Consider the following 27,653-nt stretch of genomic DNA (forward strand, 5'->3'; position numbering starts at 1 on the left):
AAGCCAGCAAGCATTCCCCCACCACCACAAGTCTTCTCCACACACACACACACACATGCCTCGACAACACAACAACACATAGCAGTCGAGATTGTTACATAGCGATATATACATTATCATATCACATCCTACTGCAACTCGTGCACCTTCCATCCACAGTAACAACGACACCCACCCTCGTGCCCAACCCAAACAAACCTGATTTGCGCCCAAACCGCCTGCCATGGCGTCTGTAACGTCTCTAGATCAGGACATGCGAAAGCTACGCATGGACAGATATACCCCCCAGGCCGCCAACGAGGTCCGCAGCTGGATAGAAGGCACACTGGGAGAGCGACTACCGGCGGGAGATCTGCTGGATGCGCTCAAGGACGGGACCGTATTATGCAGGTACAGTGATACCCGGCGGGTGACCAGGCAGCCGGGCCAGTCCAGCTAACCATTACAGACTCGTCAATCTCGCCATACCCACTCCCGTAAGGTTCAAAAAGTCGGCCATGCCTTTTATACAGATGGAGAACATCTCCCACTTCCTCCGAGCCTGCGAACAGCCGCCGCTGAATATGCCCGCACACGACCGCTTCCTCACTGTCGACCTATACGAGTCAAAAGACCCAGCCCAGGTGCTGCAATGTCTCAGCGCCTTCAGCCGCGTCGCCAATGCAAGAAACCCCTCCAACTTTCCTACCACCATCGGCCCTAAGCGCGGCGGAGCTGGTGCATTGAGCCCTTCAGCGACTGGAGGAGGCATGACAAGTCCTGGCATGCCACCGCCGTCTCCCGGCTATACACGTAGCCGGGGGCCCAGCACAGCCAGCAATACCAGCGGCTCTAGCACATTCAATCCCCTGGCGCGGCCGCCTGCTGAGAGGACACTGAGTGCGGCGCGTACCGGGGGCTCAGACACATCCTACACTTCTAACGGTCTCCCCAAGTCACCTCCGGGCGGAGTCAGTAGCTGGAGCAAGAAGGTTGACGAAGGGAGCACAGCACCGGCATGGAACATCCACCAGTACGGCTACATGGGTGGCGCGAGTCAGGGTAACCAGGGCATCGCATTCGGCGCACGCCGGCAGATCACGAGCGCAGGTCCGCACGTGCCGAACATGGCTGAGAAGGAGCGCCTGCGACGTGAGAAGGCGGCCGAGGAAGAGAGGCTACGATTACTAGCCGAGGAGGCCGAAAACAAACGCCGCATCGAGCGCGAGGCTGAAGAAGAACGCATACGCCTCGAGGAAGAGCAGAAGTGGGAAGAGGAGACCCGCAAGCAGCAAGAGGCCAAGCAAGCGCGCCTCGACCAGCAGAAGCGCGAGTGGGAAGAGCAGGAGCGCCAATGGAAGTTAGATGAAGAACTCCGGCAGCGAGAAGAACGAGAACAACAAGAGCGGATAGAGGCTGAGACGCGACGGAAGCGTGCTGGGAGCGACGCCAGACTCAAGGGACAATACCTTAGCCAGTACCAAGCCGAACAAGTCAGGTCACCGCGCAGTCGGCGGGGAAGCAGCGAAGAGCCCAATGCCGAGCGCGAACGCATACGAGAGTTGGAGCGCCAGCTCGAAGAAGCCAAAGAGCGCGAGCGGCAATACCAAGCCGAGCGCGAAGGACGTCTCCAAGACAAGAAAGTGCGATCGAGAAGTAAGAGCCGTACGCGCGAGCGGTCCAAGAGTCGAGCCCGTCCACAACCTCCACCGCGCGCTCCGAGTCCGCAAGATAGCAACGTATCCTGGGCGCAAGCAGACGACCGTGAGTATCTACGCAAACAATGGGATCAGACACAACGACAACCCGCGCGCCCCCTGCCCGAACCCACACCACCATCCCTTCCCACCCGCCCACTTCCAGAGCCAACAACGACACGTCCGCTTCCCGATCCAGCCGCATACACACAGCAGAAGCAAAGCCGAACGGACCGCTATCTTGCATCAAACCCTCCTCCTACAGCACCTAAGCCGCAGACGTACATTCCCCCCGAACTAACTTCGACCTCCGAGCAACGTGGCGAAGACGCACGTCGCGCCGCCGCGCAGCAGAAGACTAAGAACGCGGGATGGGCGAGTAAATCTCTCCTCGAGCGTGAGATGGAGCGCGAGAGGGAGAGACAAAAGGAATGGGAGGAGAGTCAACGCGCGCTGCAGGAGGCGGCCAAGGATCCCAACGCGGGCACAGGAGGAGGCCAAAGTTGGGATGTGAATCAGTATGGGTACATGGGTGGTGACAATCAGAACAGGCTTGGAGGTATTGGCGCAGGGAAGAGGCAGATTGTTGGACCGAGGTTGGGGGGGCCTAGGCCTTTTGGGCGGAGGGCTGAATAGAGAAAGACTATTGGACGGGTTTTTTCGTTTGTTTGGATGGCAGAGGACAAAAGTAGTGGTTAGAGGGGTTTTCATTTGTCCGGTGGGAGAGAGATATTTTCGAGGTGTTGCATGTTAGCGCTGCGTACTCGGAAGTGTATACGCGGTTAATATATTAATTTCTAAACATTTTGAAATCATGTCCATCTTCTTTGTGATACTACCATAGGGATTCTAGTGGTAAGAGTGCCATTTAGATTACCACCAGAAAAGCCCGAGGTGAGCATTATTGCACCCAGTTTCTCTAAGTGGAGGGAGCTTTGTTGTTGTCGCTTGGAATGGCGGCAGTACCCGCGCAAGCAGGCGATGTCAGCACTGTAATTTCACCACTCTTGACCGGCTGCAACACTACACCTGCATGTGCCAGACATTAAGCCGCAAGACTCACCGACGTACGATTGAACGCTCTCGAGTCGAATCTTCTATCGACAATCTGCAGGGAAAGAGGCACGCATAGGGCAAATGAGAATAGAGGCGACTTGCGGGTTGGTGGCAAAAGGATTTGGCAAAACCTCGGGATGATGAGGACCGAGTCAAGCAATGAGGAGTGCGGGACTAAACAGGCAGCTTCTCCGCAGTTGGGAGAGATGTTCTTGAAACGCTGCCTTGTAAAAGCCATAGCTTTTGATCTGCACAGATATGCGAGTTGCTGACAGTGTACGGGCCATTTCTTCAATCCGGGCTTGTATGCACAGTGCGATCGACCAGTGGGAAACACCGTTTGGTGTCTGCTCGTGCCGGTTCATTATGATGATATAGTAGGTGTACTGCCATAAGTAGCAGCGATGAATCGCTCTGCTACGCTCTCCAGTAGGCCAGCACAGCTCTTCAGTGCTCTTCCTGGTTCATATTCGTACCTAGCACCATGGTCTCTCTCAGCTTCTTCCTCATCGGTTCTCTCCTCAACCTCGTTTCTCTTGGATTCCCCACTGATGAACCTCGCGCCTCAAATGGCTTCTCCGAGCAATGCACTTCCGTAGCCACCAAATTCCACATTCCGCAGGCAAACATCTCATTCACCGAGTTCGTCGCTGCCAACACGACGCTACAATTTCCCAACGCCGATCCGTCATGCACTCGTCCCTCGCAAGCAGTCTCAGCCAACATCTGCCGCGTCGGCTTGAGCGTCAAAACCTCGGCTACCTCTGGCATCAGACTGGAAGTCTGGCTTCCCCAGAACTGGACTGGTCGCTTCTTGAGCACCGGGAACGGGGGCCTTGGTGGGTGTATCCAGTACGAGGATCTTGACTATGCAGTGTCACTAGGCTTCGCGTCTGTGGGCACGAATAATGGACACGAGGGGATGACGGGCGAGTCGTTTCTCAACAACACTGGTGTGATTGAGGACTTTGCGTACCGTGCTGTGCATACTGGTGTAGTCGTTGGGAAGCAAGTGAGCGACACCTTTTATGGCAAAACACACTCGAAGAGCTACTATCTGGGCTGTTCCACGGGCGGAAGACAAGGTTTCAAAGCCGTTCAATCGTTCCCCAACGACTTTGACGGTGTCGTCGCTGGCGCGCCTGCATTCTCCTTCAACAATCTTACCTCCTGGAGTTCTGGCTTCCTACCTCTTACCGGGAGTCCAGAGTCTGCGACCTTTGTCCCTCTCGAAACGTGGCCCATCATCCATCAGGACATGCTGGCACAATGCGACATGCTCGACGGCGTGGCAGACGGTATCCTCGAATCGCCCGATCTGTGTCATTACGACCCGGCCGGCCTTCTCTGCACATCGGGTCGAAACGCGACATGTCTTACCGCAGCTCAGGTACAGACAGTCCGCAGGTCCTACGCGCCTCTCCTTGACGCTGACGGCAGCCTGATCTACCCACGCCTCCAGCCTGGTGCCGAGGGCACAGAAGCGCCCTTCACGCTGTTCACAGGCCGCGCATTTGGCGCCTCGGATTGGTTCAAATACGCCGTTCTAAACGACACTTCGTGGGATCCTAGTACCCTCTCTTTAGCCGACATGCGTCTCTCCGCGCATCTCAATCTAGCCGACATCGAAACGTGGAACGGCGACCTCTCGGCGTTCAAAGCAGCGGGCGGGAAACTACTGCACTATCACGGTCTCGTAGACGGCGTCATCACAAGTGAAAACTCGCCGCGGTACTATGAACATGTTTCCACTACGATGCAGCAGACGCCTGCTCGGCTGGACGACTTTTACCGCTTCTTCCGTATCTCGGGTATGGCGCACTGCGGTGGTGGGCCGGGTGCGAGTCGTATTGGAAATCAAGCTAGGAACTCGGCGGGCTTGGATCCGGAGCATAATGTTCTCATGGCGATGGTAAGGTGGGTGGAGGAGGGTGTTGCGCCAGAAGTCGTTGTGGGGACTAGGTTCAAGAATGGGACGACGGCTGGGAGTGGTGTGGATTATAAGAGGAGGCATTGTAAGTGGCCGAAGAGGAATTTGTACAAGGGGTTTGGTGATTATAAGGATCCGTTGAACTGGGGCTGTACCTAGCACCACATTCAGAAGAGAGGCTTGACGTCTCATAAGAGCAGGGTACTTCATCCTACTCTGGTCTAGGACATGAAGAGATATATAGATGTAAATCAAGAATCCATAAGTCTATAGTACTATTAGTCTTTGCGATTTTCACTATCAGAAGCCAATGTATGCTGCGAAGCAAAACTTGATATCTCTATACCTGTTCGGTTTGTCCTTTGTATAGGGTGATGCCGTCGACAATGACGGCGGAGTGAGGCGAGGATAACGAAGGCTTTCTTTTCCTTGACCCGTCAGATATCTTGCAATAGGACACAAAGACCGCTGAGGCAGCGACATTAGTTGTACGATCGCATAATAACCACCGCAGTGCCATAACTTAGATTTTCCAAGTACGCTATACTTCGGCCGCGTTCGGGAAATCAAAGTCGCTGACCAGATTGCCAAAAGCGTCATCCTCATTTCCCGTATGCAGAAATGCGTCAAAGTCAAAGTTGTTCATCGCACCATCGCCGTCGCCGAAATTAAAGGGACATCATTACTGTTAGGCTATATGTTTTATCAGCAAAAAGCACTCCTTTACTCATAATGGACCTGGCACTTACGTGACCTTCAATGTTGCTAAATGAGGGTATCTCTGCGTGAAACAATTCGAGGAGGCACTCTGGCACCCGGGGTAGGTGACTTACTACCCGCGAGCTTTGCACGCTTCTTCTCAGGCAATACAAGGTTCGGCACTGGCCTCGCGCCCTCGAAGTAGTGTGCTGCTCCGTGACCCGAATCAGCTCCGATGGCAAACGGCGGAGCACCTTTGTCCACAGGTCGGTCGGTTGTGGTTTCCTGGAGAGTACGGAGATTTTGCGCACTCAGAGTTTGCGCACCCTCGTATCGTCTCTTAGGCGCTGGGGTTGGTGTTGGTGGTGGTCCCAGATCTTCACCTCGTTCTCTTCGGGCGTCTGCCTACAGACACGGATAACAAAGTCAGTGTATGTCTCACGTGCATCTTGTACTATTGCAACCTACCTCTTTTGCACTCTGCTCTAGATATAGCTTGCCACTTTCTACGAGACGCGAATAGTGGTTTTTAATCATGGTTCTCGTCTTGGTGCCCATGTAACGTGCGATTGCTTCAAAGTCTGTGCCGAAACATGCGATGTTTTTGTCAATATCCTACAGCTCGGTGACGCTCCAATAGCTGGACAGGCCAGATTTGTCCCTGGGTTTGTCTGTCAAATCGGCGTTGACGTCAGACGCAGAAGACCTATCCCGTGTGCCCCTCACCTTTGCAGGTATAAGAAGAGTATTTGACTGGCTGTGATGTTTGCGCGTATGTGCATTGAGTGCGCTTTTGTTTGCAAAGCCGATGCGGTTATACTGACAGGATTCTGTCTGACAGTAAACGCGTTGTATATAAACAGCTTCATGCTTGAGTTAAGATTCTGCGGTGGCAAACCCTACGGACAGCCTGTCGCACTGTGGAAAGCGGCAACGGAAAGCTGTGGATGCATAGAATTCTTGGAACGCCAAGAGAGTTGATGTCGTGATACCATTGACTTCGCGTTGCTCCAGAAGATGCACGATCGCGCTCTCGTATGCTTGTGAAAGTCTACTGAAGAGTGTTCGGTCTCGCTCGATGATGTAAGCCTCGATACCTAAAATTCGTCTTGTGAGCTCATGAGTAACTTTTCATTGCAGCAATCCATCAAATCTGAACTTACCTACGCTCCTGTCGTCATTTTCTTGGCTAGCCAATTGTCTAAGTTGCAGCACGTCTGCCATCAGTCCATAGATCGGCATGTCGGAAAACAGCTCAAGTCGTTCATCTCCATAGCTAAAATTGGTCTCTATCTGCGTGGCAGTCTGAACTACGTTGCAACCCACTGCATGCAAAGAGCCTTCATGCTTTTCGTACAGTTGTTCTAGATGATACTCAATCACCCGATCTAGGCCGAGATTTTTCCTTTCCGATGCGTACTCCAGGCAATGTTCGATCTAAAACTCTAGACTGTACGGTAAAAGCCTATGATGACCACTCACAATTCTGGCAAAGTTCGTCACAGAGCTACTGTCCACACACAAAAGATCGAGACTGCGCGTAATTACCACCACGCAAGCAGACGATATATCGAGCGCAGAATCGATCGCTGGGATGATCTGCGGCTTGTGAGACTTGAGGAAATACCTGTTGAACTGTTACACATCATGCGCTTATCTCATGAGCATATTTGGTTTACGTACTCTTTCACTGAGAAATGCACCGGTATTATCGTTGAATCCAGTAATTCTTCGATGAGTGGCTTGCAGTGATCAAGAATGGAAGTGACAGGTATATCCTGCACCCGAGAACCAGTGTTATGTGGCAAGATGGACAGTACCTGTGGTAGCTCTGACTTGTGCAGAGTCCTTCGTGCGGAACACACCAAGCCCATGACACGAGATACACCTCCATGACTATGAGCACCTGGGGCGCTACAAAGACGAGAAAAAGCTTTTCGTAGAGTTCTTCAAGATCAGAGGCTGACCCACAAAAACATACCTGTGCTAGTTTTAGAACACAACTTGTCAATGAGCAGTTTGGGCAGAGATCACCATGAGACTTCTCGATAAGAGTCTTTTTGACACACGCCATAATGGACGCATCAGGATCGAGCTCATCGAAGTGATCAGGAAGATCAGAGAGTTTACTCTCGACGAAATTGGCGATTGAGCGAGAGATCGCAAAACATACGTCACCATTGCTAAGAGAAATTGTCGTTACCGGTTTGTTCTTCCTGCGCAAAGACAGCGAGATCTCGATAGTCGCTCGACTAGCAACCAAGATCTTGCATGTGTGGGAGGATTGATCAACCGAAACTATCTGCGAAAGATCGTGGAGGACGTCCTTTTGATCCCGCGAGGCCCATTCGTCAATACCATCTACGATTAGCCGCACAGAGCCCATCCCTCGAAGTAGTTCGAGAAGAAGATCCATTAATGCTTTTTTTGTTGGCACTGGGTGAGCTAAAAAGTAAACGTCGTGGACGTAAATTGCAAGATCCTGGTGTTTTTGGATCACTTGCGAGATGATCGAACGCAGTAGACGGCTTGGGCGGCAGATCGGACCATCGGCGTTGCTTCGGAGAGAGCTGCAGAAGTAGTAGAACACATGGACGGAATTATCTTCGGCATGTTGTACAAGAGCAGAGCATATCACGGATTTTCCTTGAGACGGATAAGCAGGTAACAAGCCACAATGATACATGAACATACCCGCCCCCGGCTTTCCGCATAGCCATAGAAGGGGGTTTTTCATTACATCCTTTAGCCATAGCTGCGTTTCTTTGTGTTGTATGAACCAATCGCAACTATCAGGCAGGTGATTTTGAAGGTGCCGCTCGCGTATATCGGCTGGCATAGTATCGTTTGTCTCAAGCCAGGTATCGCGGCAACGACCGGAGCTGAAAACCAAAACAAGCATGAATCCGTTGTAGTTTTAGGTACAATTTGCTAGAGCTGTGCCTGCATCGTCTGAACTGGGCGCTTGTGCACAGACAAACACTCGAGCATCATAGGACCCTAAATCTACACTTTGCCATAAAGATCTTTCTGCTACATCGATCAAGGGTGTAGATAACATCATCGGTGTGAACATTGGGCAAGGATTCAGATTCGGAGACATTGATTGGTCGTCTAAGCGCCACTACGCTAATTGAGCAGTAGCGTGGGCGCCTCCTCGAAACCTTAACGCCATTGTACGGCAATTGTTTCACATATCTCACGTGCATAAGTTGGGATTTTGAAACAGCCTGCCATATGTTACGTGATTTGCAATTTCGCGGAGGATTCTCAACGGATACCAAGGCACAAACTTTTGCACAGTACGACTGGAAAAACGACCCACAGCATGCGAATTTAGCGCTCACATGCTCTCTGTGATCTATATTACAGTTACGCTTCCCTTCTACCGCTCTTGTACACGTTTCTTTACGTTTCATCATGTCTCTGTATCTTCTTCTCGTCATATACCAAATCGCCAGCACGACCGGTTACTGTTATAGCCGCAATGGTACCACCCTTCTCAACCCAGCCTTTCAACCATGCAGCAATGCAACAACATATTCTGCATGCTGCATGACGAATCATAGCGGTGCTGGAGACGTCGGTGTCGCAGACGATGTGTGCATGGAGAACGGCCTTTGTCAGAACTTCGCGTCATTCAATGGAAAGAATGAAGGTGTCCAAGTCTGGGGAAGACAGGGCTGTACCGATCCCCTATGGAATAGTCCATATTGTCTTGGAGACGTATGCAACAAGCCAGAGGTATATCTACTCATGCTTCACATAAGAATGTTGCTGATAGAACGACATAGTACGCTGACGAATGGGGCAACGTGGGCGTGTGGAATTGCGGAGGGCAGAACTGGTGCTGTGGGGAGAAGAGCTGTTGTGATGATAAGAACAACATCTTCGAACTCGCCGCAACTGTGGGTCCAACATCAACTGTTCTTTCAGCGACGCCTATTTCCTCAGCCTCGACGATGTCAACCTCGACGACTGAGACAACCCCCACCTCACAGTCGAACGTTCCACCAGACGGTCTTAGTACAGGCGCAAAAGCCGGCATTGGGGCTGGTGTGGCAGCCTTTGTGGTCGTGGCGGTCGCAATCGCATTACTAACATTGAAGCTGAGGAAATCCAACGAACTAAAAGATAGTTCCTCGGACGAACTCAAGCCGCACAAGGATGTGACACAACAAGAAGATTACCAGCGGTATATCGACCCACATGAGATATACACGGAGCATGGATACGGTGAGTTGGGCCATCGTGACCCTCAGGAGTTAGAGGCTAAAAGTGGAAATGTGTACTGATATGCTCACAACATGATTCCGTAACAGATGTTGCACAATACTTGAAGATGATGTGACAGAGGAGATGCTGGCGTGATGTCGGAAGTCTGTTTATCGCTTACAGCTACACGACAGCCCGTTGCATAAGAGCTGCGCCCACTTTCAGTATATCCTTGCCAAATTCTGTCAGGAGTAACCAGTACTTGATTAAGCTACAGATCAGAACGTCTCACAATCGAAGTCTGTGGAAAATCTGTGTCTCACCAACTATATGCTTTCATATGTTTCTTAGAACAAACACTTCGCGCGATGACGCCGACAATCGAGGCTGATGTGAAGGTCATCCTTAGATAACCTAAGAGTTAGTTCTTAGGGATTAAGTAAGTGCAATAGTGTGAGGAGTAGTTGGGCAGGCACTGAGATATCGGTATAGGCTTGTATTGAGACGAATCCTTGAGGAGCTATCAAGCCTCCCAGAGGGATAATATAGATCTACGTCACGCGATCGTGGCTGGTGTGGGCCGACGGTGCCCCTAAGGGTGCCCGGTGGCTCACCTGTCTGTGGCTAGAATCTTGTGATAATGGAACATCATGACACTAATAAGTACTAGTTGATAACTAGAATATATTTAAGGCAAAGATACAGAAGATATTCTTACTTCTTAAGGAATCTATATTTACTAAGAGCATGGTCTCTCTCGGAAATGATCTTCGCGAACAGAGTCGTCCACTTCACGTCCTCGGGGGTGATTTGGGAGTGCAACGAGGCCCGGCACTGTGACCGTGGAGTCTCCCACATATTTCACGAACATAACGACGATTCGTTCCGGGTATTCAGGAGTAGCAAAATAGCTAAGCGATCAAGCAAACATGAATTGTACCGCAAGTGAAATTTGTTGGTTGCGCAATTCACGAAACGTCAAATCAACAGCAAACCAGGAGAAACATACAAAGATGCTGAAAGACTGGTTGCACTTTCTAGACTCGCGCGAAGGTTTTCTTGGATACTGAGCGAGGTTCACCAACTCGAAGACGAGTACCTTGCTGGCATATGGGGAGGGGATCTAGAAACATCGCTACTATGAAGTGTAGAAAGATGTTTGCAAGAGTATCCTAAAATGCGTTGGAAGAGGGCAGGAACGTCGAGAGCTCCGTCATGGAGCTGGGCGGCTATCGAAGGATCTATCTCGATCGAGCCCCTTGTTAATATACAGTCTCATGTTCTGATAGAAAAAGCAACCGTCGAACATCAGAGCAAGGGCGATCCGATCGGCCGGGTGCTCTCGGGGAATCTCGTTGTACGAGGCAAAGTCTTACACAACATACATCTTCAGCGCGAAGATGATAGCATTTCGACATATCCCACGGGACATGTATGCAAAAACCTTGGAAGTACCCCTGATGACAGCTACACATTTATTTTAGACTTTCCGTTATCTTAGCAGGAGCTGTCCCAGAGATTCTCTTGTCTGTTCCTTGGTACAGTGGGCGTGGCGGCAAACGACAGAGAGCATGAGCAAGTGCATTGCGTTATATAACTATCACGCGTCGTAACGGTGGAACCTTCAACATTCGAGCGAATGGGGATATCTCCCTATCGTTCGCACAATACCAGTACCCTTGAATTTCTGAACACAATGGAAGACGAAAGAGTAACAATTGTGTAAAGCTGTAGAATAGCTGCACGTCAGTCTTTTACACGTAGTATTAGAATAACCATAATCAATGGCGATACAGAGTTACACTTAGACCGAACACTTCGAAAGTCAAGCACTTCCAAGTTGGAGTTGCTTGCACATGATAGCCACCGTGCACCCGCCACTCCGCAAAACTAATCACACGATGTTTTCGATGCGCTGGGCTTTCATATGCTGTTCAATATGTGGTTTCACTCGATCCGTTACACATGATCTCAGTGGCCCACCTCTCTAGTTATCTCAAACCCCCTTCTTATCATCCCATCAGTTCGGATCGATGGCAAGGTGGACCCGAAGATACGCACTCACATCATACAGAAGCTCCATGATCACTCTGAAATACGCGTCATACTGATCACAATCAACTGTGGTGCCTGTGGGTACGTTCTTGTAGCCGACAATCGCGAATAGGTTGCGTTTACTGACAAGGTTCTCAGTCTGGATTTAACAGCGGCTTCGACAGTACACCTTCTAGAACCCCAATGGAACCCGTCTCTCGAAGAGCAAGCACTTGCACGAGTCCATCGGATAGGACAAACTCGTCCCGTGACAACTATACGCTACGTTATGGAAGATTCCTTCGAAGAGGTACGTAATTAGCCTAAAATCCAGAATGAGCAGTCGTCGGCTACTTTGCTCTACAATTCCTGGCATGAGCTAATCCATTATCGCACAGCAAGTCCTCAAGATCCAAGATCGTAAGAAGCTGCTCGCCTCCACTCTATTATCAAACAGCTCTTCCCTGGAGGTACGCAGTGCATATGCAAATACATACATGATAAAAATAGGTCACTAACAGCACGCTCCTAGAACCTGCGCCATCTGCTCAGCGAGAAAAAAGATCTCGAAATTTAGTCGAGTGCAAGGTTACGATCATGCTGAATCGAATGTACTGCTTATTGATTCTGGCTACGATGTGCACCTCTGCATCTTGCGATGATGTGTCGTAGCATAAACCTGCTGGCTAGACCATATTCGACACTCAATCGTTCCGTCAATAGGAGTTTCCGTCATGAACAGATCATCTATGACAGTGTGCAGTTGATTCAGTATCGGATCTGCATCTCCTGTACTAGTCAATAAGGCGTCTTGGCACTGTAGGTCGCCGGCGAGGGATGTATATAAGGGACGTAGTAACTGCAATGACCCGTTGGACTGGAACTGTATCCAAGCTCTTCTATCTTACGACATGCCCACAGCTACAGCAGCAACAACCCAGACTATTGCGATATCAGCCGCCCGTCCCGCGCGCGCACCGCCAGTCTCTCGCGCTGGCCCACTAATAGTGGGACTCGCACTCGCGGTAGCCGTAGGCGTGACCGTAGCCTCCGTAGCTTCCGCACCCAACTTTTCCAACCCTGCCGTAAGAACAATCTGTTTCCGCTGTGTAGTATAGTCCTTCAGACTCTTTTGTCTCCAAGTCGCGCTCTGCACACCATTTTCATCACAGAACCAACTCGAACGCGTCGATTTCCTTATTCCCCACGCCCCATCCCTGCATTCCTCTGATGAAAACGCTGCGCCCCATAGCGAAACCGTGCACGTGTTTGCTGCTACATCGATGTATTCTGTAGCCCTGCTACCTGGTCCGGAACAGTCCACATCGTACGTCGTCTGCCACCAGTCGGGTTTTGCCATTCGCGCGGAGATGTAGTCGGGCGCAAAGGTGAACGTGAAGGAGTTTGTGTTGTTTGCGACGTGGTACTTGCTAGATAGGTCGCCGCTGTCCTGGTCGAATTGCGCGTGTATGGTTGTTTTGTTTTGGTCAATGTTTACAAGTGAGCCGCGGAAGCCAAAGGGGTGTTCGGTCGCGCGACCGATACTGTCTTCGCCGAGCAGCCAGTCTCTGAATTCCATGGTGGTTGTGAAGTCGGCGGCTGCTATGGCTGTGAGAGAGGCGATGAGGAGTGGCCGGAACATGATGGTGGTTCGATGGCGCGTGACAGGGTGATTTCAAGTGTATCGTGCGGTCACAAAAGGCAGATATTTGGGGTAGATGTCTATGAGGATTTTAGAGCCTTGGGATGTAGTGGTGATGCAGCAAAAGCATGGTAGAGGTAGCACAGTTCTTATCACTCGGAAAGGCTCGGCAGAAACGGGTTCATCTTTACAGCAAGCATGCAAACGGAAGGATTGACCTAGTGCTTCTCGCTCGCATGCCAGCTCAGTCTGCTTTTTGGGCCCGACTTACTCGTATAAGGCGTTCCATCATTTTATCTCGTTGCTTGGTTTGTGCCGTTGCACCCGCGTCGATGGTACCATGTGGAGCCATGTCTAGATCGGTTAGCGCAGCAGATCGCTCCATGACTTATGTCCATATGCTGGACTATCACGTGTTGTTGAAACAGATTGCCTCGATGTAATCCATGTGAATGGTATCGGTCGCCTACAATCTCTATCTATCCCAACAGTCCCTACCGTTGTTATCGTCTTCCATCGTTGTCACCCCACTACAAGCGACTTCATCTTACTCAATGGTGCAGTAGATGATGCTATTCCTCGTCGTTGTCCCACCATTCGTCTTCCGGTAACTCTTTCGCAGTCGGGCGGTCTCTCCAATCGAGTTTCATCATCTTTGATATGAAGATGTTGTCTCTCCGGCTTACTTCCCTCTCGGTGGTTCGCCGAAATGGCGTCGTCTTCTCTTTTGGTACATTTCCATGATCGTAATGATAGATTGGACCGTTTCTGGGTCTGCGATCTCTTCCATTTTGGCTGGAAAAGGTCCGAGATATTTGAATTGCTCTATAACAACCCCAACCACATACTCTTCGTCTTCGCGTGTCAGTCCTTTCGGCAGGAAAAGGTTGAAATTTCCACCGTAGATAAGACTGATGAGCTGTGAAGAAGTCAGCTTCCATTTATACTTATGTTTCCAGTGGAATCCTGACGGACCATAGCACCGAAACACCATATGTCAGCTGCGGTGTTCCAAGGTAATTCCATGAGAATCTCTGGGCTTGTCCACATAGGTGTTCCCACTACGGTGCTTGATTTAGCCCACTCTGAGTCTGCCGGGTAGCATCCACCCAAGTCGCCTAGTTGGACATCGGTAAATCGAACGTCGCCTTCTTCCAGATTGACGAATACGTTATTTGGCTTGACATCTATACCGTCTGTCAGTCACACAGAATTTATCGTGAAGTCCAGATAGCAATGTACCCGTATGCACAGAACCGTCCTCATGTAAGGTCTTCAATGCCTCTAGTACACATCGCGAGACGTGTTTCAATTCTTGTCTATTCAAAGTTCTTGCAATGGACGCCTCTAGAAGATCTCCTTGCAAGTGCTTAAGAGCGATAGTCACAGGAAGTGTCGGCTCGTCGATTTCATCGATCAAAGGTCGGAGGGATGGGGTGCGGTGCTGAAATCTTTTGAGTACATCTCTTTCATTCTCCACTCGCGGGTAGTCGAGAACGCTCTTGATCACCACAAGCTCTTGCAAATGATTTCTGGGAAGTATGAGATGTTGTTATGAATACTGAATGTATACTGTCTACTTCGCGAACCACACAGTATCTTGGATCTCTTTCGTGATCGTGTATTGGCTAGCACGCCCCTTCAAAACCTGCCCGATTCGAAAGAGCGACCGCATGGGATCAAGCTCGGACTCTATGATCAAGCACAGATAGTATTCTCAAAAATATGTAAAGAGTGTTGGTTTGCAAAATAGGAGGTGATAGGTACGAGGATGAATAGCAGTGATGGAGCGAGCTTTGATGCCAAGATGCTACCGTGCACGGCCGCGTAGCGCCCAGGAACGCGGAAAGCGGTACGGTGGAGCTATGACCAGCCGCTGTCTTGCACAATGTCCCCGGATGGAACGCGCATGGACTATCTATCATTCTTGGACAACTTCTCAACTACAGCTCCAGCATTCTTGCTCCGAAGCCTACTTAGCCTCAGCGCAAGCCCTCTCCCAGAAAAGCTGATCCGTGTCACTTGTAGCAATGAACTCTCCCTCCTTAAGTGAATTCTTAAGATACGCGCAATTTCCAAGTTTCGGGTTGAACAAATAACTCTTGCATTCCGCTTCGGCCAAACATAGCGTCGCACAAGTCGAAACATCCGTCGCAGGGACCAAGTTGAACGAAGAAGCGTAGTATGCCTCAACATTGGCGAAGCCTTCGACCCCACAGGTGGTGCTTGGAACTGGACTGGTGGAAGGAGTATCGCACTTTCCGAACCCGGATTGGCAGCCTGTTGCACAGAATGCGGCGGTGCTTCCACTGCGAGTTGATATTAGTATGAGAGGAGAGGGAGAGGAGGATTGGGAACTTACCACCATCCGTAGGCACTGCAGCAATCGCCGAATGAAGAACCCAGGCATGTCACTCCGCTGCCACAACTTCCGTCGACGGAGATCTTTTGGGTGGGTGCTGGTGCAGCTGCCGAAGTTGTAGTCGGAACTGCAGTCGTGGACAAGATCGATGAAGATGATGCCGCTCCGCAAATTCCGAAGGCTGCATTGCAGCTAGTGCCGCAATGGTCGGCGGACTTTCCACACCATCCATAGGCGCTACAGCAATTGCCAAATGAGGAGCCGACGCAGGTGAAGCCAGAAGTTCCGCCGCAAGTTCCATCAGTGGAGATCTTTCCGCCAGCAACCGGGGCCGCTGATGCTGCGGGTGCTTTCGATGATACTGCGGGTGCTGCGGACGATAGTACGGGTGCTGCTGATGAGACTGCAGGTACTGCCGATGGCACTACGAGTTTCGTCGAGGATACTGCAAGTGTTTTCGATGACGCCGCAGGTGTTTTGGAAACGATAACCGTGGGCGCTGAAGATACTGGCGCTTTGCAGTCTCCAAATTTAGCCTGGCATCCAGTTCCGCAGTATTTTGCCGTGGAACCACAACGTCCATCCTTAGAGCAACAATTTCCCCACGACGAATTCTTGCAAGTAAGCGTGTTCCAGGACTGTTTACCGCAAACACTCGAGGTGCTGACGCGCAACGCATTAACATTAAGGAATAGAAGGGCCGGAATGGCCAACAACATCGAAGAACGCATCGTGTAAAAGAACCGTCGGAACGAGTGACTTGGGTTAAGAAACGATCGGCGAATGGGGACGCGTTACGACATTCGTGAACGGGAGCGACCAGAATATATTACATCGTGAATAGGAGACTTCCAAGCATGGGCTGACTCGTGAAGCGAAAGTGGTGTTAGAGTTCTCTCGGGCTAGACCTGATGAACACAACGCTAGGCTATAATTAAAACCGCCAAGGCTATTGCATCCCCACAAGGCTGAAGATGGCGTGCGTCTCGATGCGCAATACGAGCTCAACATTCGTTGCTTTGCACCTGGAGTTGCGGAGTTGCCGTAACGATGCATTCCGCGGGGAGACACGACGCTAGTATACAGTCAGGCTATATCTTTCGACCACCTGGCATGCAACTTGCTTATCATCTTTTGCTTATTGCTTACTGCTGAAGTAAGAGCTAACCTAGAGAGAAGATATATTTGCAGGGATTAACGTTATTTATATCGCCTTCAACCTGCATGGTAACGTAGTAGCATGCTAGCGTGCCAGTTTATAGATCGGTATGTTATAGTAATATATTTTGTGTAAACCGCTACATATGACCATAGGACACTGAAAATTAGGCTTCCCGTCCGCTCAGCCATATACAAGCAGTGTACCGGCGGATTAGTAGTTAGGTGGGTGACCACTAGCGAATCCCCACTGTTGTATGTTTCTTCTTTTTTTTGTTTCACATCTCTTTCAAACTGGGCGATTTACCCGTGGCGTGTGCCTCCCTTGAGCAGAAGAACAGATGCACGATCACAGTTCATCGAGCCACTGATATTCAGCATGTCCAACCTTGGTCAACCCTGTGTTGTTGTTGGAATATAACCAATTGGCCGCGGTTTTTGGATTGACTGCACCACTGTGCACAGCTTTTGCAGGCCATTTGCAGAGCTTCTGTGTGGTTCTCTCATTAGCCTCACCCCTTGTGGCGCCGTTGATGCTGTCAGGCGCTTTACTTTTCTCAACCCAATCGACTACAGCAAACATAGGATCAATGGGGACTGGGCCAGTGCCTTCAAAGCAATGAGCAACGCCAGGCGCTAAGAACACTCGGTAGAACTTGTCATCTTCTCCAACACCTCCCATCCTGTGCTCCACCCACTCTCGATATACGAGCTATTCTTGCAGGGAACGACGGCATCGGCGAGACCATGCCAGGTTATCATCTTAACACCCGAATCGCGGAGAGCAGCTGATTCGGCTGTTTCAGCCTCCATAGACTACTGTTACTCGTGGAAGGCCTGTGTCCACGTCGCGAAATAGCGTTCTCGTTAAACTGCAGAAAAATCAGTTCCAGGTGGAAGGAGTACATCGCGAACTAGTGGCCATTTGGGTTTATCGATCTTACGCCATCAGGGGATATGCTTATGTTTGCCGTGGACGAAAAACTCGCGCCAGGTGCAAGACCATGCCAGAACTTGGCACCAAGGGCACTTTTCGGACCTTCCCTGCTCTGGCGTACAACATCAACCATTTGCGATGTAAATTTGACAGCAGCCTCTCCATCGCACTTGATCTGGCTCCCAACAAGCTGTTCGGGGTTGTGTTTGCAATCCTCTGAGTCGATAAGCACCCCATCCTCGTACCCATCCAACGAAGGTGTGACGTATTCGTATTTCCGACAGAGTTATGTCCGGAGGTTGTTCGTTACACTCGACCTAGACGCCACGATACTTTGTTTAAGCGTCACAGTGCGTCAAATGAAGACAATAGTTCTTTTTCCCATCGTGGCCAGCACTTGTTCGTACCCGATATCAAGGGCTGATACGAAGTTTTCGCGCTTTTTGAAGGTTCCGGGACTCTGAAGTACTTTAGACAGCGGTTCGCTGTTGAGAAAAGCGTATTCCTCAGCGCTAAACTTTGGTCTGTAATCCTCTATCAAGTTCCATGTTTGGCTGTACATCATGCCATGTACGTATACTTCGCTGTAAAGCTCATACTGCAGCTGCCCGTTGGCATCTGTACCCCACAAGCAACTCCGATGTAATCGCCATTTTGGATCCCCTTTGGAACAAGACACATGTATCGTCTGGCAGTGATGCATAGTTGTGTTTCATCGAGAGCTGAGGATAGGAGAAAATCTTTTGCGTAAGGAAGCTCGTGGTTGACCACGCCAGCCAGAAAGCTCTGCAGATATTTTTGGTACTCGGATTCTAGCTTGACTTCCGGTTCTATCAGAAACTCCTTGTAGTCTCGACTACAGAGAAGGGTCTTTGCCAAAGCTTCTAGAATAGTCTCGCCATTGATATATGTAGAAGGGGAAAGAGTAAGTAGTCGCTGTTCTGTCGACTTCACAAATTCTGCCAACTCGCAATGGAAGTCACTACCACGCTTCTCTGGATCTAAGCATCCGCTGGTATAGATGACGATATCCTGCATAATGAACTGTAACGCAAGCGACTGGATGGGTAAGGTTTTACGCTTTCCGCTCGGGGTAAAACAAGTGTACAAGTCGTCATCATTTCGCGACCGGCGTGGCATCTCGGCAAATCTCAAGGTGTACGGATTCTCCGCCTTCTGTGTCCCCCCAGCACGGTAATCCTGATCAAGGAAGAGAAGTAGGTCTGTTGTGTAGCGCCAGTCAGGCACCCATGAAGGCAAAGATAAGTCGCGTTGCTTTGCTCTTCCTGCATGTAGAAGCATCTGATTCCAATCTAATAGTACGTTCTCACCAATCAGCTTGGCGCATTTGATGCAGACAACTTGCCAAGGCAGCGAGTAATCGACTTTGGGTAGTTTGTGCGCAAAAGAACCTCCGGATCTAAAGTGCGCTTGGAGTACCAATCCATAAGTAGCAAATATCTTGTCGCGAGGATCTGTGGCCAGGCACGCTGACATCATTGATAAAGTTCCCTATATGATTGTGCTTCTTCCACGAGAGATAGAGTGACGAGTACCCTGGATGTGGTTCAAAGCTAGCAGAGAATCTACCATTGGGTCGTATTCAACCCAATCAGGAATCTGCCAAGTCTTGGGGGCCGTGAGCATCCAGCTGATGGCGAAGAAGTTATCCCATGGTATTGAACGACTGCCGCACATAACAACGGTGACCTTACATAGAGCGGCCTCTTGTTGAACCCAAGCACGTCTTGTCCACGGTCGTTGCACCAGGGAACATAGACTCTGTACGAGCTCGCGTCTTTCGGCGGATGGGCTTGCTTCGTTCAGAAGATAAGTGTTCCGCGGCTGGGAAGAGTGCTGAGAGGAAGTCCGCTTCGATTGTGCAAACTCTTCCAGAGATCCTGAGATGTCGAGATTCGCCGCGAAGTCCATCGCCATGTCGCTATTCGTACAGGCTTCACTAAGCCAAGCCACGACTCTACGTGCCTTTTGATAGATGTCCCTCATCATGGGAACCGGCTGAGCTTTTCCCCCATCATCTGCTTGGTTTATGCAAATGGAATCCATCCAGAGAAGCCGATCTTTGTTTTCGAGACGGAGTCTCTGAAAAAACTGGTACGCGTTGGGCGTTACCGTAGAGTTGCGACCGTTGCATGAGATGATGTGCGTGACGGTGGGTCACCCCAGGTGTATGATGTTGCTTCGTAGGTGTTGACGGCATCGTCCAGATTGGTCGACACAACCTTGACGTATACTTTGTCGCTTGGGTGTCCTGCAAGGAGGCTGATGAGACAAACTGGGTTGGTCCCTTCCAAATGTGCATACAGGCCATCAGTAGACCCGTGCAAAGACAACACCGAAGTCATCTCGACTAGATACTACTCGCGGCTCACAGCATAGCTTCGTGTTGGTTAAGGGTCAACGAGGGCTTTCTTGAGGTCAGGCTGAAGCCAGCACGTCGCATCGTTGCTGCACAAAGGGGGCGAATGAGAATCGCAAGACCTCCCGCATACGGCATATTCGACCGCCATTGTTTCCAAGCTAGAGGAAAGAGGTCATCAACAACGATTCCAGGAAGACTTATCAGGCCATTGTGAATCGGATCGGGATGCGATAAGCGGCGTCTTGCTAATGGCTTTGATGGAGGGGTAAATGGAAGCTGCAAGAGCTGGCGATTCGCTAAGCGCTTGGATTCGGTATGCCATTGCAAGCCACGGGGGCTGAACACGCCTGCTGCCTACAAGGCTGTACAGACGCGTCGTCAGCCTTGTGTATTCAAGCGTTGATAAGACTCATTTGATCGTGTCTTGAGTCGAGTGAGCATCACGATTAAAAAGAAAGGTTGTGTTCGAAACGTCTGACCCTACCCTGATTTCCAACGTCCTTCACGCGTGCCTGTGCGGCTTCCCCCGCGCGGCCCGGTGACGATCCCTTCCGCCCAAGCTCGGCTTGATCGCAAGACGGCCAACGCCGATTCCGTAACACCCAGCTGATTGGTTTTCCGATGGGTCAGCTTGAAGCTCGTCCTATGCAGAGGATATTGCTTTTTGAATCGATTGCAGCGAGAGGGTCAGCCCACTGCACGCGTAGACACGGGATTTGACCAACGAGCGGGCCGCGCCCCACCCCTCGTCGCATCGGCCAGCTGGGGACCTTGCATCAGATGACTAGCTGCAACACCAGCCGGTTTTTTGTTCAGTCTTCGAAAACCATCCTCTGGGGCCCATGGCGTTCGTCCTTCTGCGTGGTTGGTCTGGTAAAGACGACCTATGATTTACCCAGGACATGCGAACTGCTGTCGCTCGACCCCCAACGTCTCAACACACAGCTCGCAAACTGCTGTTGAACGCTCTGCATCGACAGAGACACACCTTCTCAGTCCGTTACTGCGAACATTGAGATTTGCTGATGCTGAAGATGATTCACAACACGTTACCTCTGGTACTACATTTGCGGAAAGAGGGAGTTTTCCCATGACCGGCAATTAATCAGTTCAGCTTTGTGGTGATGGAAGTAGTGGCGGCTGTGGGGGCGGCGAAGACACAGTATGGCTTGTCCGCCGCAAGAGGGATAATCCTTATCGCAGCTGTCATTATAAAAGGGCACCAGGCTAGCCATGTGGTTTAGCCGGTACGCAAGCATTCCTACATAATACCTCCTTTTCCCAAAGCGCCTTCTATCATACGTCTCTTTGTAGCCCTACTGAGGCGGATTGGCAAGAATCGCCTGTCTCACGCGATCACATGGCTAAACTTGACGAGTCCCTTCCAGAGAGGTTTGAATCCTGGATCGAGTCAAAATCTGAGTGTACATCCTCCCTGACCTGTCGCATAGGGCCATTCGTTCCGAGATTCTGGAGTATGATCACAAAGCCTATGATAAGATTAAACCCTACGTCTTTGACCCTTTGCCCCCAGCCAAGAAGAGAATTCGTCTGTTGCAGCTCAATGGCGACACACTTTACTGCCCGTCCATATATTGTGAACTTATCGAAGCCGATTATGACAACACCTTCCACATCCCTACCAGAGCCATCGATGAAAGTTCCGCAGCCTTTCAGCGCTACCGTAGTGAACTTCAGGGAGTCCAAGGCTCAAAAAAGAGGCTTAAAAGAGAATACGAATGGGTGCAAGAAAACAGAATGAAGTATGAAGCTTTATCATGGTGTTGGGGCAGAGACGACCCAAACCATGCTGTAATCATAAACAAAGCTGGAACCTCTTACAAGATGAGGGTGAGGAAGGACTTGGCGCTAGCCTTGAAATATCTCCGTCATCCCGAAAAGACAAGGTTAGTCCTCATAGCATAAACCGCATACGTGACTTTCGCTAACACTATACCTTTGGATCTGTAGAACACTCTGGATAGACGCCATATGTATTGATCAAGCTAATTCCGAAGAACGCAACCAGCAGGTGCAAATGATGTCCAGGATTTACACGAGATCATCGAACGTCTGCATATGGCTTGGGGAAGACGACAATGCAGACGAGCGTGCAATCAAATTCATACGCAAGAAGATCACGCATCTGAAGGATTTCGATACGATTAGTTCCAACGAAATCTATAGTGAAGATTGGCACGCATTGATGATGCTGATGCAGAAAGAGTGGTTTTCCCGTCGCTGGGTCGTTCAAGAGATTTCCCTCGCCAAAAACGCTCGTATCCACTGTGGCCCATACTCCATCCCCTGGAAAGAGTTCGCAGTTGCTGTAGAGCTATTTGTGGAGGTCGAGACCGCTACGCATCGATTGTCGGAGGTGATGTGGAAGGACAAGAAGTTTCTGCATGTACCTGGTATGTTCGAATACGTCTCAGAACTTGGAGCCAGTCTTCTTGTAGGAGCAACAGGCAAGATCTTTCGTACTCACAAAACCCCAATGGATGATGATCATGGCGATGACGAAACCGCTGAAGATATGGTGGCGTGGATGGAAGAGGTACACACGATCGATCCACTGGACCGAAGAAGCCTTCTCAGCTTGGAGTATCTGGTCACGACCATGTTCATCTTCAGAGCGACCGAATGTCGAGACTCGATCTACTCCATGTTGGCTATAGCCAGAGACGCTGCACCGTTCGCAGATCCGGACCGGTCTTATGATGATGTATCACTTACAATGACACTCTTCGATTCTTTCCTCGCAGAAAAGCCATTCCGAGTCGACTACGCCAGACCATACTCAGATGTTTGCCGAGATTTTGTCGAGTTTTGCATCCAGCGCACACATGCGCGTGAACCAGTGCAGGCACTGGATATTCTTTGTCGCCCCTGGGCATTGGAGCCGCCACAAGGTAGATCTATACGTCTGTCGCCGGAACGTTCAACTAGGAACCGAGGACAGGAGCGCCTGAAACCTCAACGCGAGGTACCATGGAAAAGATTAGTTTGCCAAGTGAAGTGGGAACCAAGGCAGCCCGAGTGGTCACTAGAAAAGCCCGAGTGGACGTATGAGAAGCCTAGAAAGATTGAGAGAAATGATTGGATCGATGATGACCGTGAAATGGAAGAATACTGGGAAGAAAATAGGAAAAAGGAAATAGGAGATGTGACAGAACCTTGGACGTATACTTCCTGGACACACACTCTTCTCATGTCCCATAAAGTTACGTGGAAGAAACCTGAGGGATGGGACAAGGTCGAAGCGCTCGTTGCGGTGTCAGCCAAACGTGGACCAGCAAGGAAAACATCACCGGAAGATATCGATCGCGATCTAGACTTGCCGTCATGGGTGTGTCGCGCCAAGAAGGCACCATTCGAGCTTTATGCACATCCCGGTATGCACATCAAGAAGACTGGAAGAGCCAATGCAAACCCCCTGGTTGGAGAACCAGCGGATGGTCATCGAAACTACAGCGCTGCGCAAACCAAAGGCTTGACACTCAAATCTTCTGAGGGCTTCAAATTTCGAAAAAGACCGTGCGCATGTCACTATAGCCTCTATGTTCGGGGGTTCGTCATCGATGCGGTGAAAACAGTAGTGGAAGCTTCACAGGGAGGAAACATTCCTAGATCTTGGCTCGATTTGGGTGGTTGGGAATCACCGTATGACAACGATCCACCGGGCGAGCTCTGGCGAACGCTTGTCGCTGATAGAGGCAATGACAATCGGAATCCGCCCAACTACTATGCCAGAGCTTGTCGAGAATCAGTGAGCAGAGGAGGCATTGCGAGTGGTAGGGTCGATACCACAGCTCTTATCAACAACGAACGCAATTCGATTATCGCAGAGTTCTGCCGAAGGGTACATGCTGTCATATGGGGTCGATCCATGTTCAGAACTGAATCTGGAAAACTTGGGATCGCATGTAGTGACGTGAAGGTTGGTGACAAGATCTGCATTCTCTATGGATGTACAGTGCCAGTCATCTTGAGCGTTCAACACAAAACACCTGCACAACGAAAGCAGGATGAGTTCGAAGACCATTTTGAGGCATTTAAATCTTGCTACGAAAGGTTGGAGAGAATCATGGTGCGAAGATATCGGTATAACAAGAAGAAGTCGAAGGATCCAATGTGGGAGGCGCAGGTCAAATCAAGTACTGAAAGGCTCAAGAATGAACTGGACTTGTTAAGACAACACGCTAAAGAAGACCACGAACGACAGAGGGAAAGGGCCATCACCAGGGAGATAATCAGGGCCAAGCTTAAAGGGAAAGAGAAGGTCATACTCAGCGAGCAGGACAAAGAAGAAGATGAACAAAGCAAGAAAAAAAAGCAGGATACTAAGCAGCAGACCAACGTTTCCGTGGCGACCAGATTCCTTCATTTCTTCGTGGACATGGTCTGGATCATCATCTCCTGTGCCATCTATTTCGCATCAAGATACTTTGACCTCCCCAACTGGGCCGCCACCCTTGCTCCAGTCGTCATAACCACGCTAGCCAGTCTGTCCGAATACGTACCGCTTGATCTGGAAGCCAGCTTGAAGCATGACGCGTCTCCGGATGAAGATCCAGACCTCGATGCTAACAGACACTATATCTTCAAGGGTGAAAGCTATGTCCATGGTTTTATGGACGGGGAAGCATTGCGTGCTAAATTCTACAAGGAAGGGAGTGCAGAAGATCGGATTTTCGAGCTTAGATGACATTATGTTGTACCCTAAGTTATCAAGCACCAATTTTCATTGATCAAGCCGAGTGCGTGGTATACTGAAGACGCTTGTTTAACAAGATTTATGCGAGGAGACAGCACGTTTCAAATACCTTGTCGCCGAAGATTGGTGCCAATTCTTGCCAGTCGATAACGATTCTTAACGTTCTCGTCTTACGCACTTTCCGTTGACGTGTACGTGTCTTGCTTGGAGACCGCAGCTCTCCGCGAATCTTCGAAGTCGTTGGAGATTTCTCGGTAAAGCTTCTTCGGATCCTTTTGAGCGTCTTCCTTGATCTGCACTTTCCACCTGTCCCAGACCTCGGTTCTTGGAAGCATGTTCGATGCTTCTACCCATTCATGTACATCGTCAGCTTGGCCAAACCGCCTTATGAGTTTTGCGTATATGTGCGTTCTTGTAACGTTTTGAGGATCGTTGACACTCTCAATCATGGATAACTTCGACAGCACGCACTGGCTATTCGCCCACTGGCCAACAAGAACATTAGCCTGCGCTACGATATTGAGAATAACGAAAGCGACTTGGTCTGCCGTGCTACCATTGGGTATACTCGTGAGGAACGAGAGCAGAACCATGAGGCTGCCCATTCTGGTGAAGAGCTGCCAAACTGATGCTGGAATCCCCAGCGGATGTTCTCGGTAGATAAGACCACTGCTGGTCCAGCTCTTCACGTCTTTACGACTTCCTTCCAGAACAAATGCTGAGTTGCTGCGACCCATGATGAATACAGCCTCGAGCCCGTTCGGATCGTGGACATGATCTCGGCCATTTGTCGAGGGAACAACATTGACGTGCTCAATGAGGCGGATTATGATAGACCAACCGGTAAACGTAATGCAAGTCGCAAGCGAGACCCAGGTCGTCTGATCACTCTTGCATATACCAAAAATCAAACCGGCGAAAAATGCCCACGTGGCACACGTCCAAAGTGCCAGAAAGGTCTGACTCTTCCAGTTGACGCTTTTTGACTTGGAACCATTGGTCGGTATTTGGTATACGGTATATCGTCCATCTTCCAAGAGTTTATTTATCTTTAGAGCATTCGAGAATTGGATGTTGCGCAGCGGGGCACTTTTGACTCCGTACGGTGAAAAGTATGTTTCAGCGCTCGTGTCGAGTAACATATTGTAGGATCGAACATAATTCTGGAGACCGACAACTGGAGCAGCCACGAGGCATTGGAGGAGTGATCGCCGGCTCAATCGGTAATTTCGCTCCTCGTCTTCGCTGATCAGGACGATAAGCGAACTGACATCAAGTGTCCATGGTTGCAACTGTGGGGGTGCGGCCATTTAATGTTGAGCGTAAATTGCAGGCAGGTTTGTAGATGTAACGTCGGTGTGAATTCAAAATGCAAGTGTTGAGCCCATATTTGTATACATGATTCCATGCTGACCGGTGACCGGTGTGGACGCTGCGCCACCTTACCTAGTTAACAGCGCAATCGAGACAGCACTTTCTTAGGATGATTTCGATGATGTTAGCCTTATCCGCGCTGCTTTAGCTCACCGGGCCTAGATGTCATTGTAGTGACTACGGCTAGCCTAGAAGATTTCCTTGGTCGCTGACATCTTGAGTTGGGCCTTAGGGGAAGCGCCCCCAGCATCTTAGGCCAGCCAAGAGGCCTGGCCGGGTTAGAAAGGCAAACCACCAATCCTCATTGTTGCGTCATTTCAGCTCATGTCGCAGTTGCATGATTGCGCATGACTTTAGGCATCAGCTGTGAGGCAGGAATCTCGCCCAGATCGCTGGTTGGTGCTGGAAGCGAACGCCCCCTCTGACGGTGCATGACTGGCTTATATTGCTCAACACCCCTGCAGACATGGTACGCCATGGCTTTCGGCTTTCTTAGTTTGTGAGAAGCCTTCTGATAGGCATTTAACAATATTTCCCGAAGACTATTCGCCTATCTGGCAATTTGTATAGCATTAGGCTTAAGGTTCATACCTATTTTGCTGGTATACGTAGCTTCGCTTGCTATGCAACTGGAACGAATGGGTAATTACACAGGCATGCTGCGGAGATCTTTAGTAAAGTACACATGCAAAGATACTGTATGGATAATCTCGACTCGATTCTTAAGGAATAAAGGCTAGGTGTTCTCAGTCGTCGATCAGCCCGACTTGTATGCTGAGGCTAGCGATTAAGATTTCAACAGCAACACTGATACACGCGCGATGAGTGGGCTGCAGCTGAGCAATCCACCATTGTTAGGAATTTATTGCTGTCTGTGCTCTTTGATTTTATTTCTAACGCATGTCTATTCATCTAAAGTTGAGTACTTGTAGAACAAGGTCACGCAATAACAAGTTCAAGCATGCATCAATCCCAACCTATCATTGCCCAGACGACTACTATCAAGCAGCAAAGGTACAGTTGCCGCGATCGTAGAACGAGGTATTGCCACATTGCAAGCCTAGTTCCTTACATCACTCCTTACGTCTTGTCCTCACTGTCGTTGTCGTAACCTTCACTGTGTCTCCAATACTCTCAATTTTGCCTTCCTCCATCCTTCCAGATCCACCATGCCCCGATACTTCATTTTCCTTTCCTTCTTCCAGAGTATCAGGCTGCACGACAGCTGGGTTAGGATTCTCTACGATGAATGTCCCAAGCGAGCACGGTTTTGGGGTAGTTGTACCGGACATTGCTGTTAGGAAGACGGGTGAGTACAAAAGTATTTATTCAAAGTATATGGAAACCTAATGTCGGCATAAGATGAAGAGACATTTAAATATGTGCAAGAACTGATAGATAGTGTCAGGAGTGTTTGAGAGGGATGTTGGAAACGGCGGTTGATCACAAACGATCGAGAGGCAACGTAGC

General features: G+C 50.0%; 10 protein-coding genes across 10 annotated transcripts; 5 read left to right on the forward strand and 5 right to left on the reverse strand.

Annotated features, from left to right (window-relative positions):
• Positions 1-223: 223 nt before the first annotated feature.
• Positions 224-2,312, forward strand: AA0111_g10004 (hypothetical protein; the record flags this gene model as incomplete). Its single annotated transcript, XM_028643706.1, has 2 exons — positions 224-390; positions 449-2,312. 2 exons carry the CDS (start codon positions 224-226, stop codon positions 2,310-2,312), a joined length of 2,031 nt encoding a protein of 676 aa, XP_028502390.1.
• A 904-nt stretch (positions 2,313-3,216) lies between these two features.
• On the forward strand, positions 3,217-4,821 carry AA0111_g10005 (putative feruloyl esterase; the record flags this gene model as incomplete). The annotated part of the gene is made up of 1 exon (XM_028643707.1): positions 3,217-4,821. One exon carries the CDS (start codon positions 3,217-3,219, stop codon positions 4,819-4,821), a length of 1,605 nt encoding a protein of 534 aa, XP_028502391.1.
• A 606-nt stretch (positions 4,822-5,427) lies between these two features.
• On the reverse strand, positions 5,428-5,898 carry AA0111_g10006 (hypothetical protein; the record flags this gene model as incomplete). Its single annotated transcript, XM_028643708.1, has 2 exons — positions 5,428-5,766; positions 5,830-5,898. 2 exons carry the CDS (start codon positions 5,896-5,898, stop codon positions 5,428-5,430), a joined length of 408 nt encoding a protein of 135 aa, XP_028502388.1.
• A 3,018-nt stretch (positions 5,899-8,916) lies between these two features.
• AA0111_g10007 (hypothetical protein) lies at positions 8,917-9,656 on the forward strand (the record flags this gene model as incomplete). The annotated part of the gene is made up of 2 exons (XM_028643709.1): positions 8,917-9,105; positions 9,156-9,656. The coding sequence occupies 2 exons, from the start codon at positions 8,917-8,919 to the stop codon at positions 9,654-9,656; spliced, it is 690 nt and encodes a 229-aa protein (XP_028502389.1).
• A 2,243-nt stretch (positions 9,657-11,899) lies between these two features.
• Positions 11,900-12,187, forward strand: AA0111_g10008 (hypothetical protein; the record flags this gene model as incomplete). Its single annotated transcript, XM_028643710.1, has 3 exons — positions 11,900-11,920; positions 12,009-12,080; positions 12,143-12,187. The coding sequence occupies 3 exons, from the start codon at positions 11,900-11,902 to the stop codon at positions 12,185-12,187; spliced, it is 138 nt and encodes a 45-aa protein (XP_028502392.1).
• Positions 12,188-12,514: 327 nt separating this feature from the next.
• AA0111_g10009 (hypothetical protein) lies at positions 12,515-13,252 on the reverse strand (the record flags this gene model as incomplete). The annotated part of the gene is made up of 1 exon (XM_028643711.1): positions 12,515-13,252. One exon carries the CDS (start codon positions 13,250-13,252, stop codon positions 12,515-12,517), a length of 738 nt encoding a protein of 245 aa, XP_028502393.1.
• A 682-nt stretch (positions 13,253-13,934) lies between these two features.
• Positions 13,935-16,345, reverse strand: AA0111_g10010 (hypothetical protein; the record flags this gene model as incomplete). Its single annotated transcript, XM_028643713.1, has 5 exons — positions 13,935-14,171; positions 14,228-14,439; positions 14,495-14,784; positions 15,229-15,561; positions 15,615-16,345. The coding sequence occupies 5 exons, from the start codon at positions 16,343-16,345 to the stop codon at positions 13,935-13,937; spliced, it is 1,803 nt and encodes a 600-aa protein (XP_028502444.1).
• Positions 16,346-17,121: 776 nt separating this feature from the next.
• On the reverse strand, positions 17,122-17,454 carry AA0111_g10011 (hypothetical protein; the record flags this gene model as incomplete). The annotated part of the gene is made up of 1 exon (XM_028643714.1): positions 17,122-17,454. The coding sequence occupies one exon, from the start codon at positions 17,452-17,454 to the stop codon at positions 17,122-17,124; it is 333 nt and encodes a 110-aa protein (XP_028502443.1).
• A 4,679-nt stretch (positions 17,455-22,133) lies between these two features.
• Positions 22,134-24,800, forward strand: AA0111_g10012 (hypothetical protein; the record flags this gene model as incomplete). The annotated part of the gene is made up of 1 exon (XM_028643715.1): positions 22,134-24,800. The coding sequence occupies one exon, from the start codon at positions 22,134-22,136 to the stop codon at positions 24,798-24,800; it is 2,667 nt and encodes an 888-aa protein (XP_028502446.1).
• Positions 24,801-24,979: 179 nt separating this feature from the next.
• AA0111_g10013 (hypothetical protein) lies at positions 24,980-26,119 on the reverse strand (the record flags this gene model as incomplete). The annotated part of the gene is made up of 1 exon (XM_028643716.1): positions 24,980-26,119. One exon carries the CDS (start codon positions 26,117-26,119, stop codon positions 24,980-24,982), a length of 1,140 nt encoding a protein of 379 aa, XP_028502445.1.
• Between the last annotated feature and the right edge of the window lie 1,534 nt (positions 26,120-27,653).

This window comes from Alternaria arborescens, assembly GCF_004154835.1.
Source record: "Alternaria arborescens strain FERA 675 chromosome Unknown contig_31, whole genome shotgun sequence".
Classification (NCBI taxonomy): domain Eukaryota; kingdom Fungi; phylum Ascomycota; class Dothideomycetes; order Pleosporales; family Pleosporaceae; genus Alternaria; species Alternaria arborescens.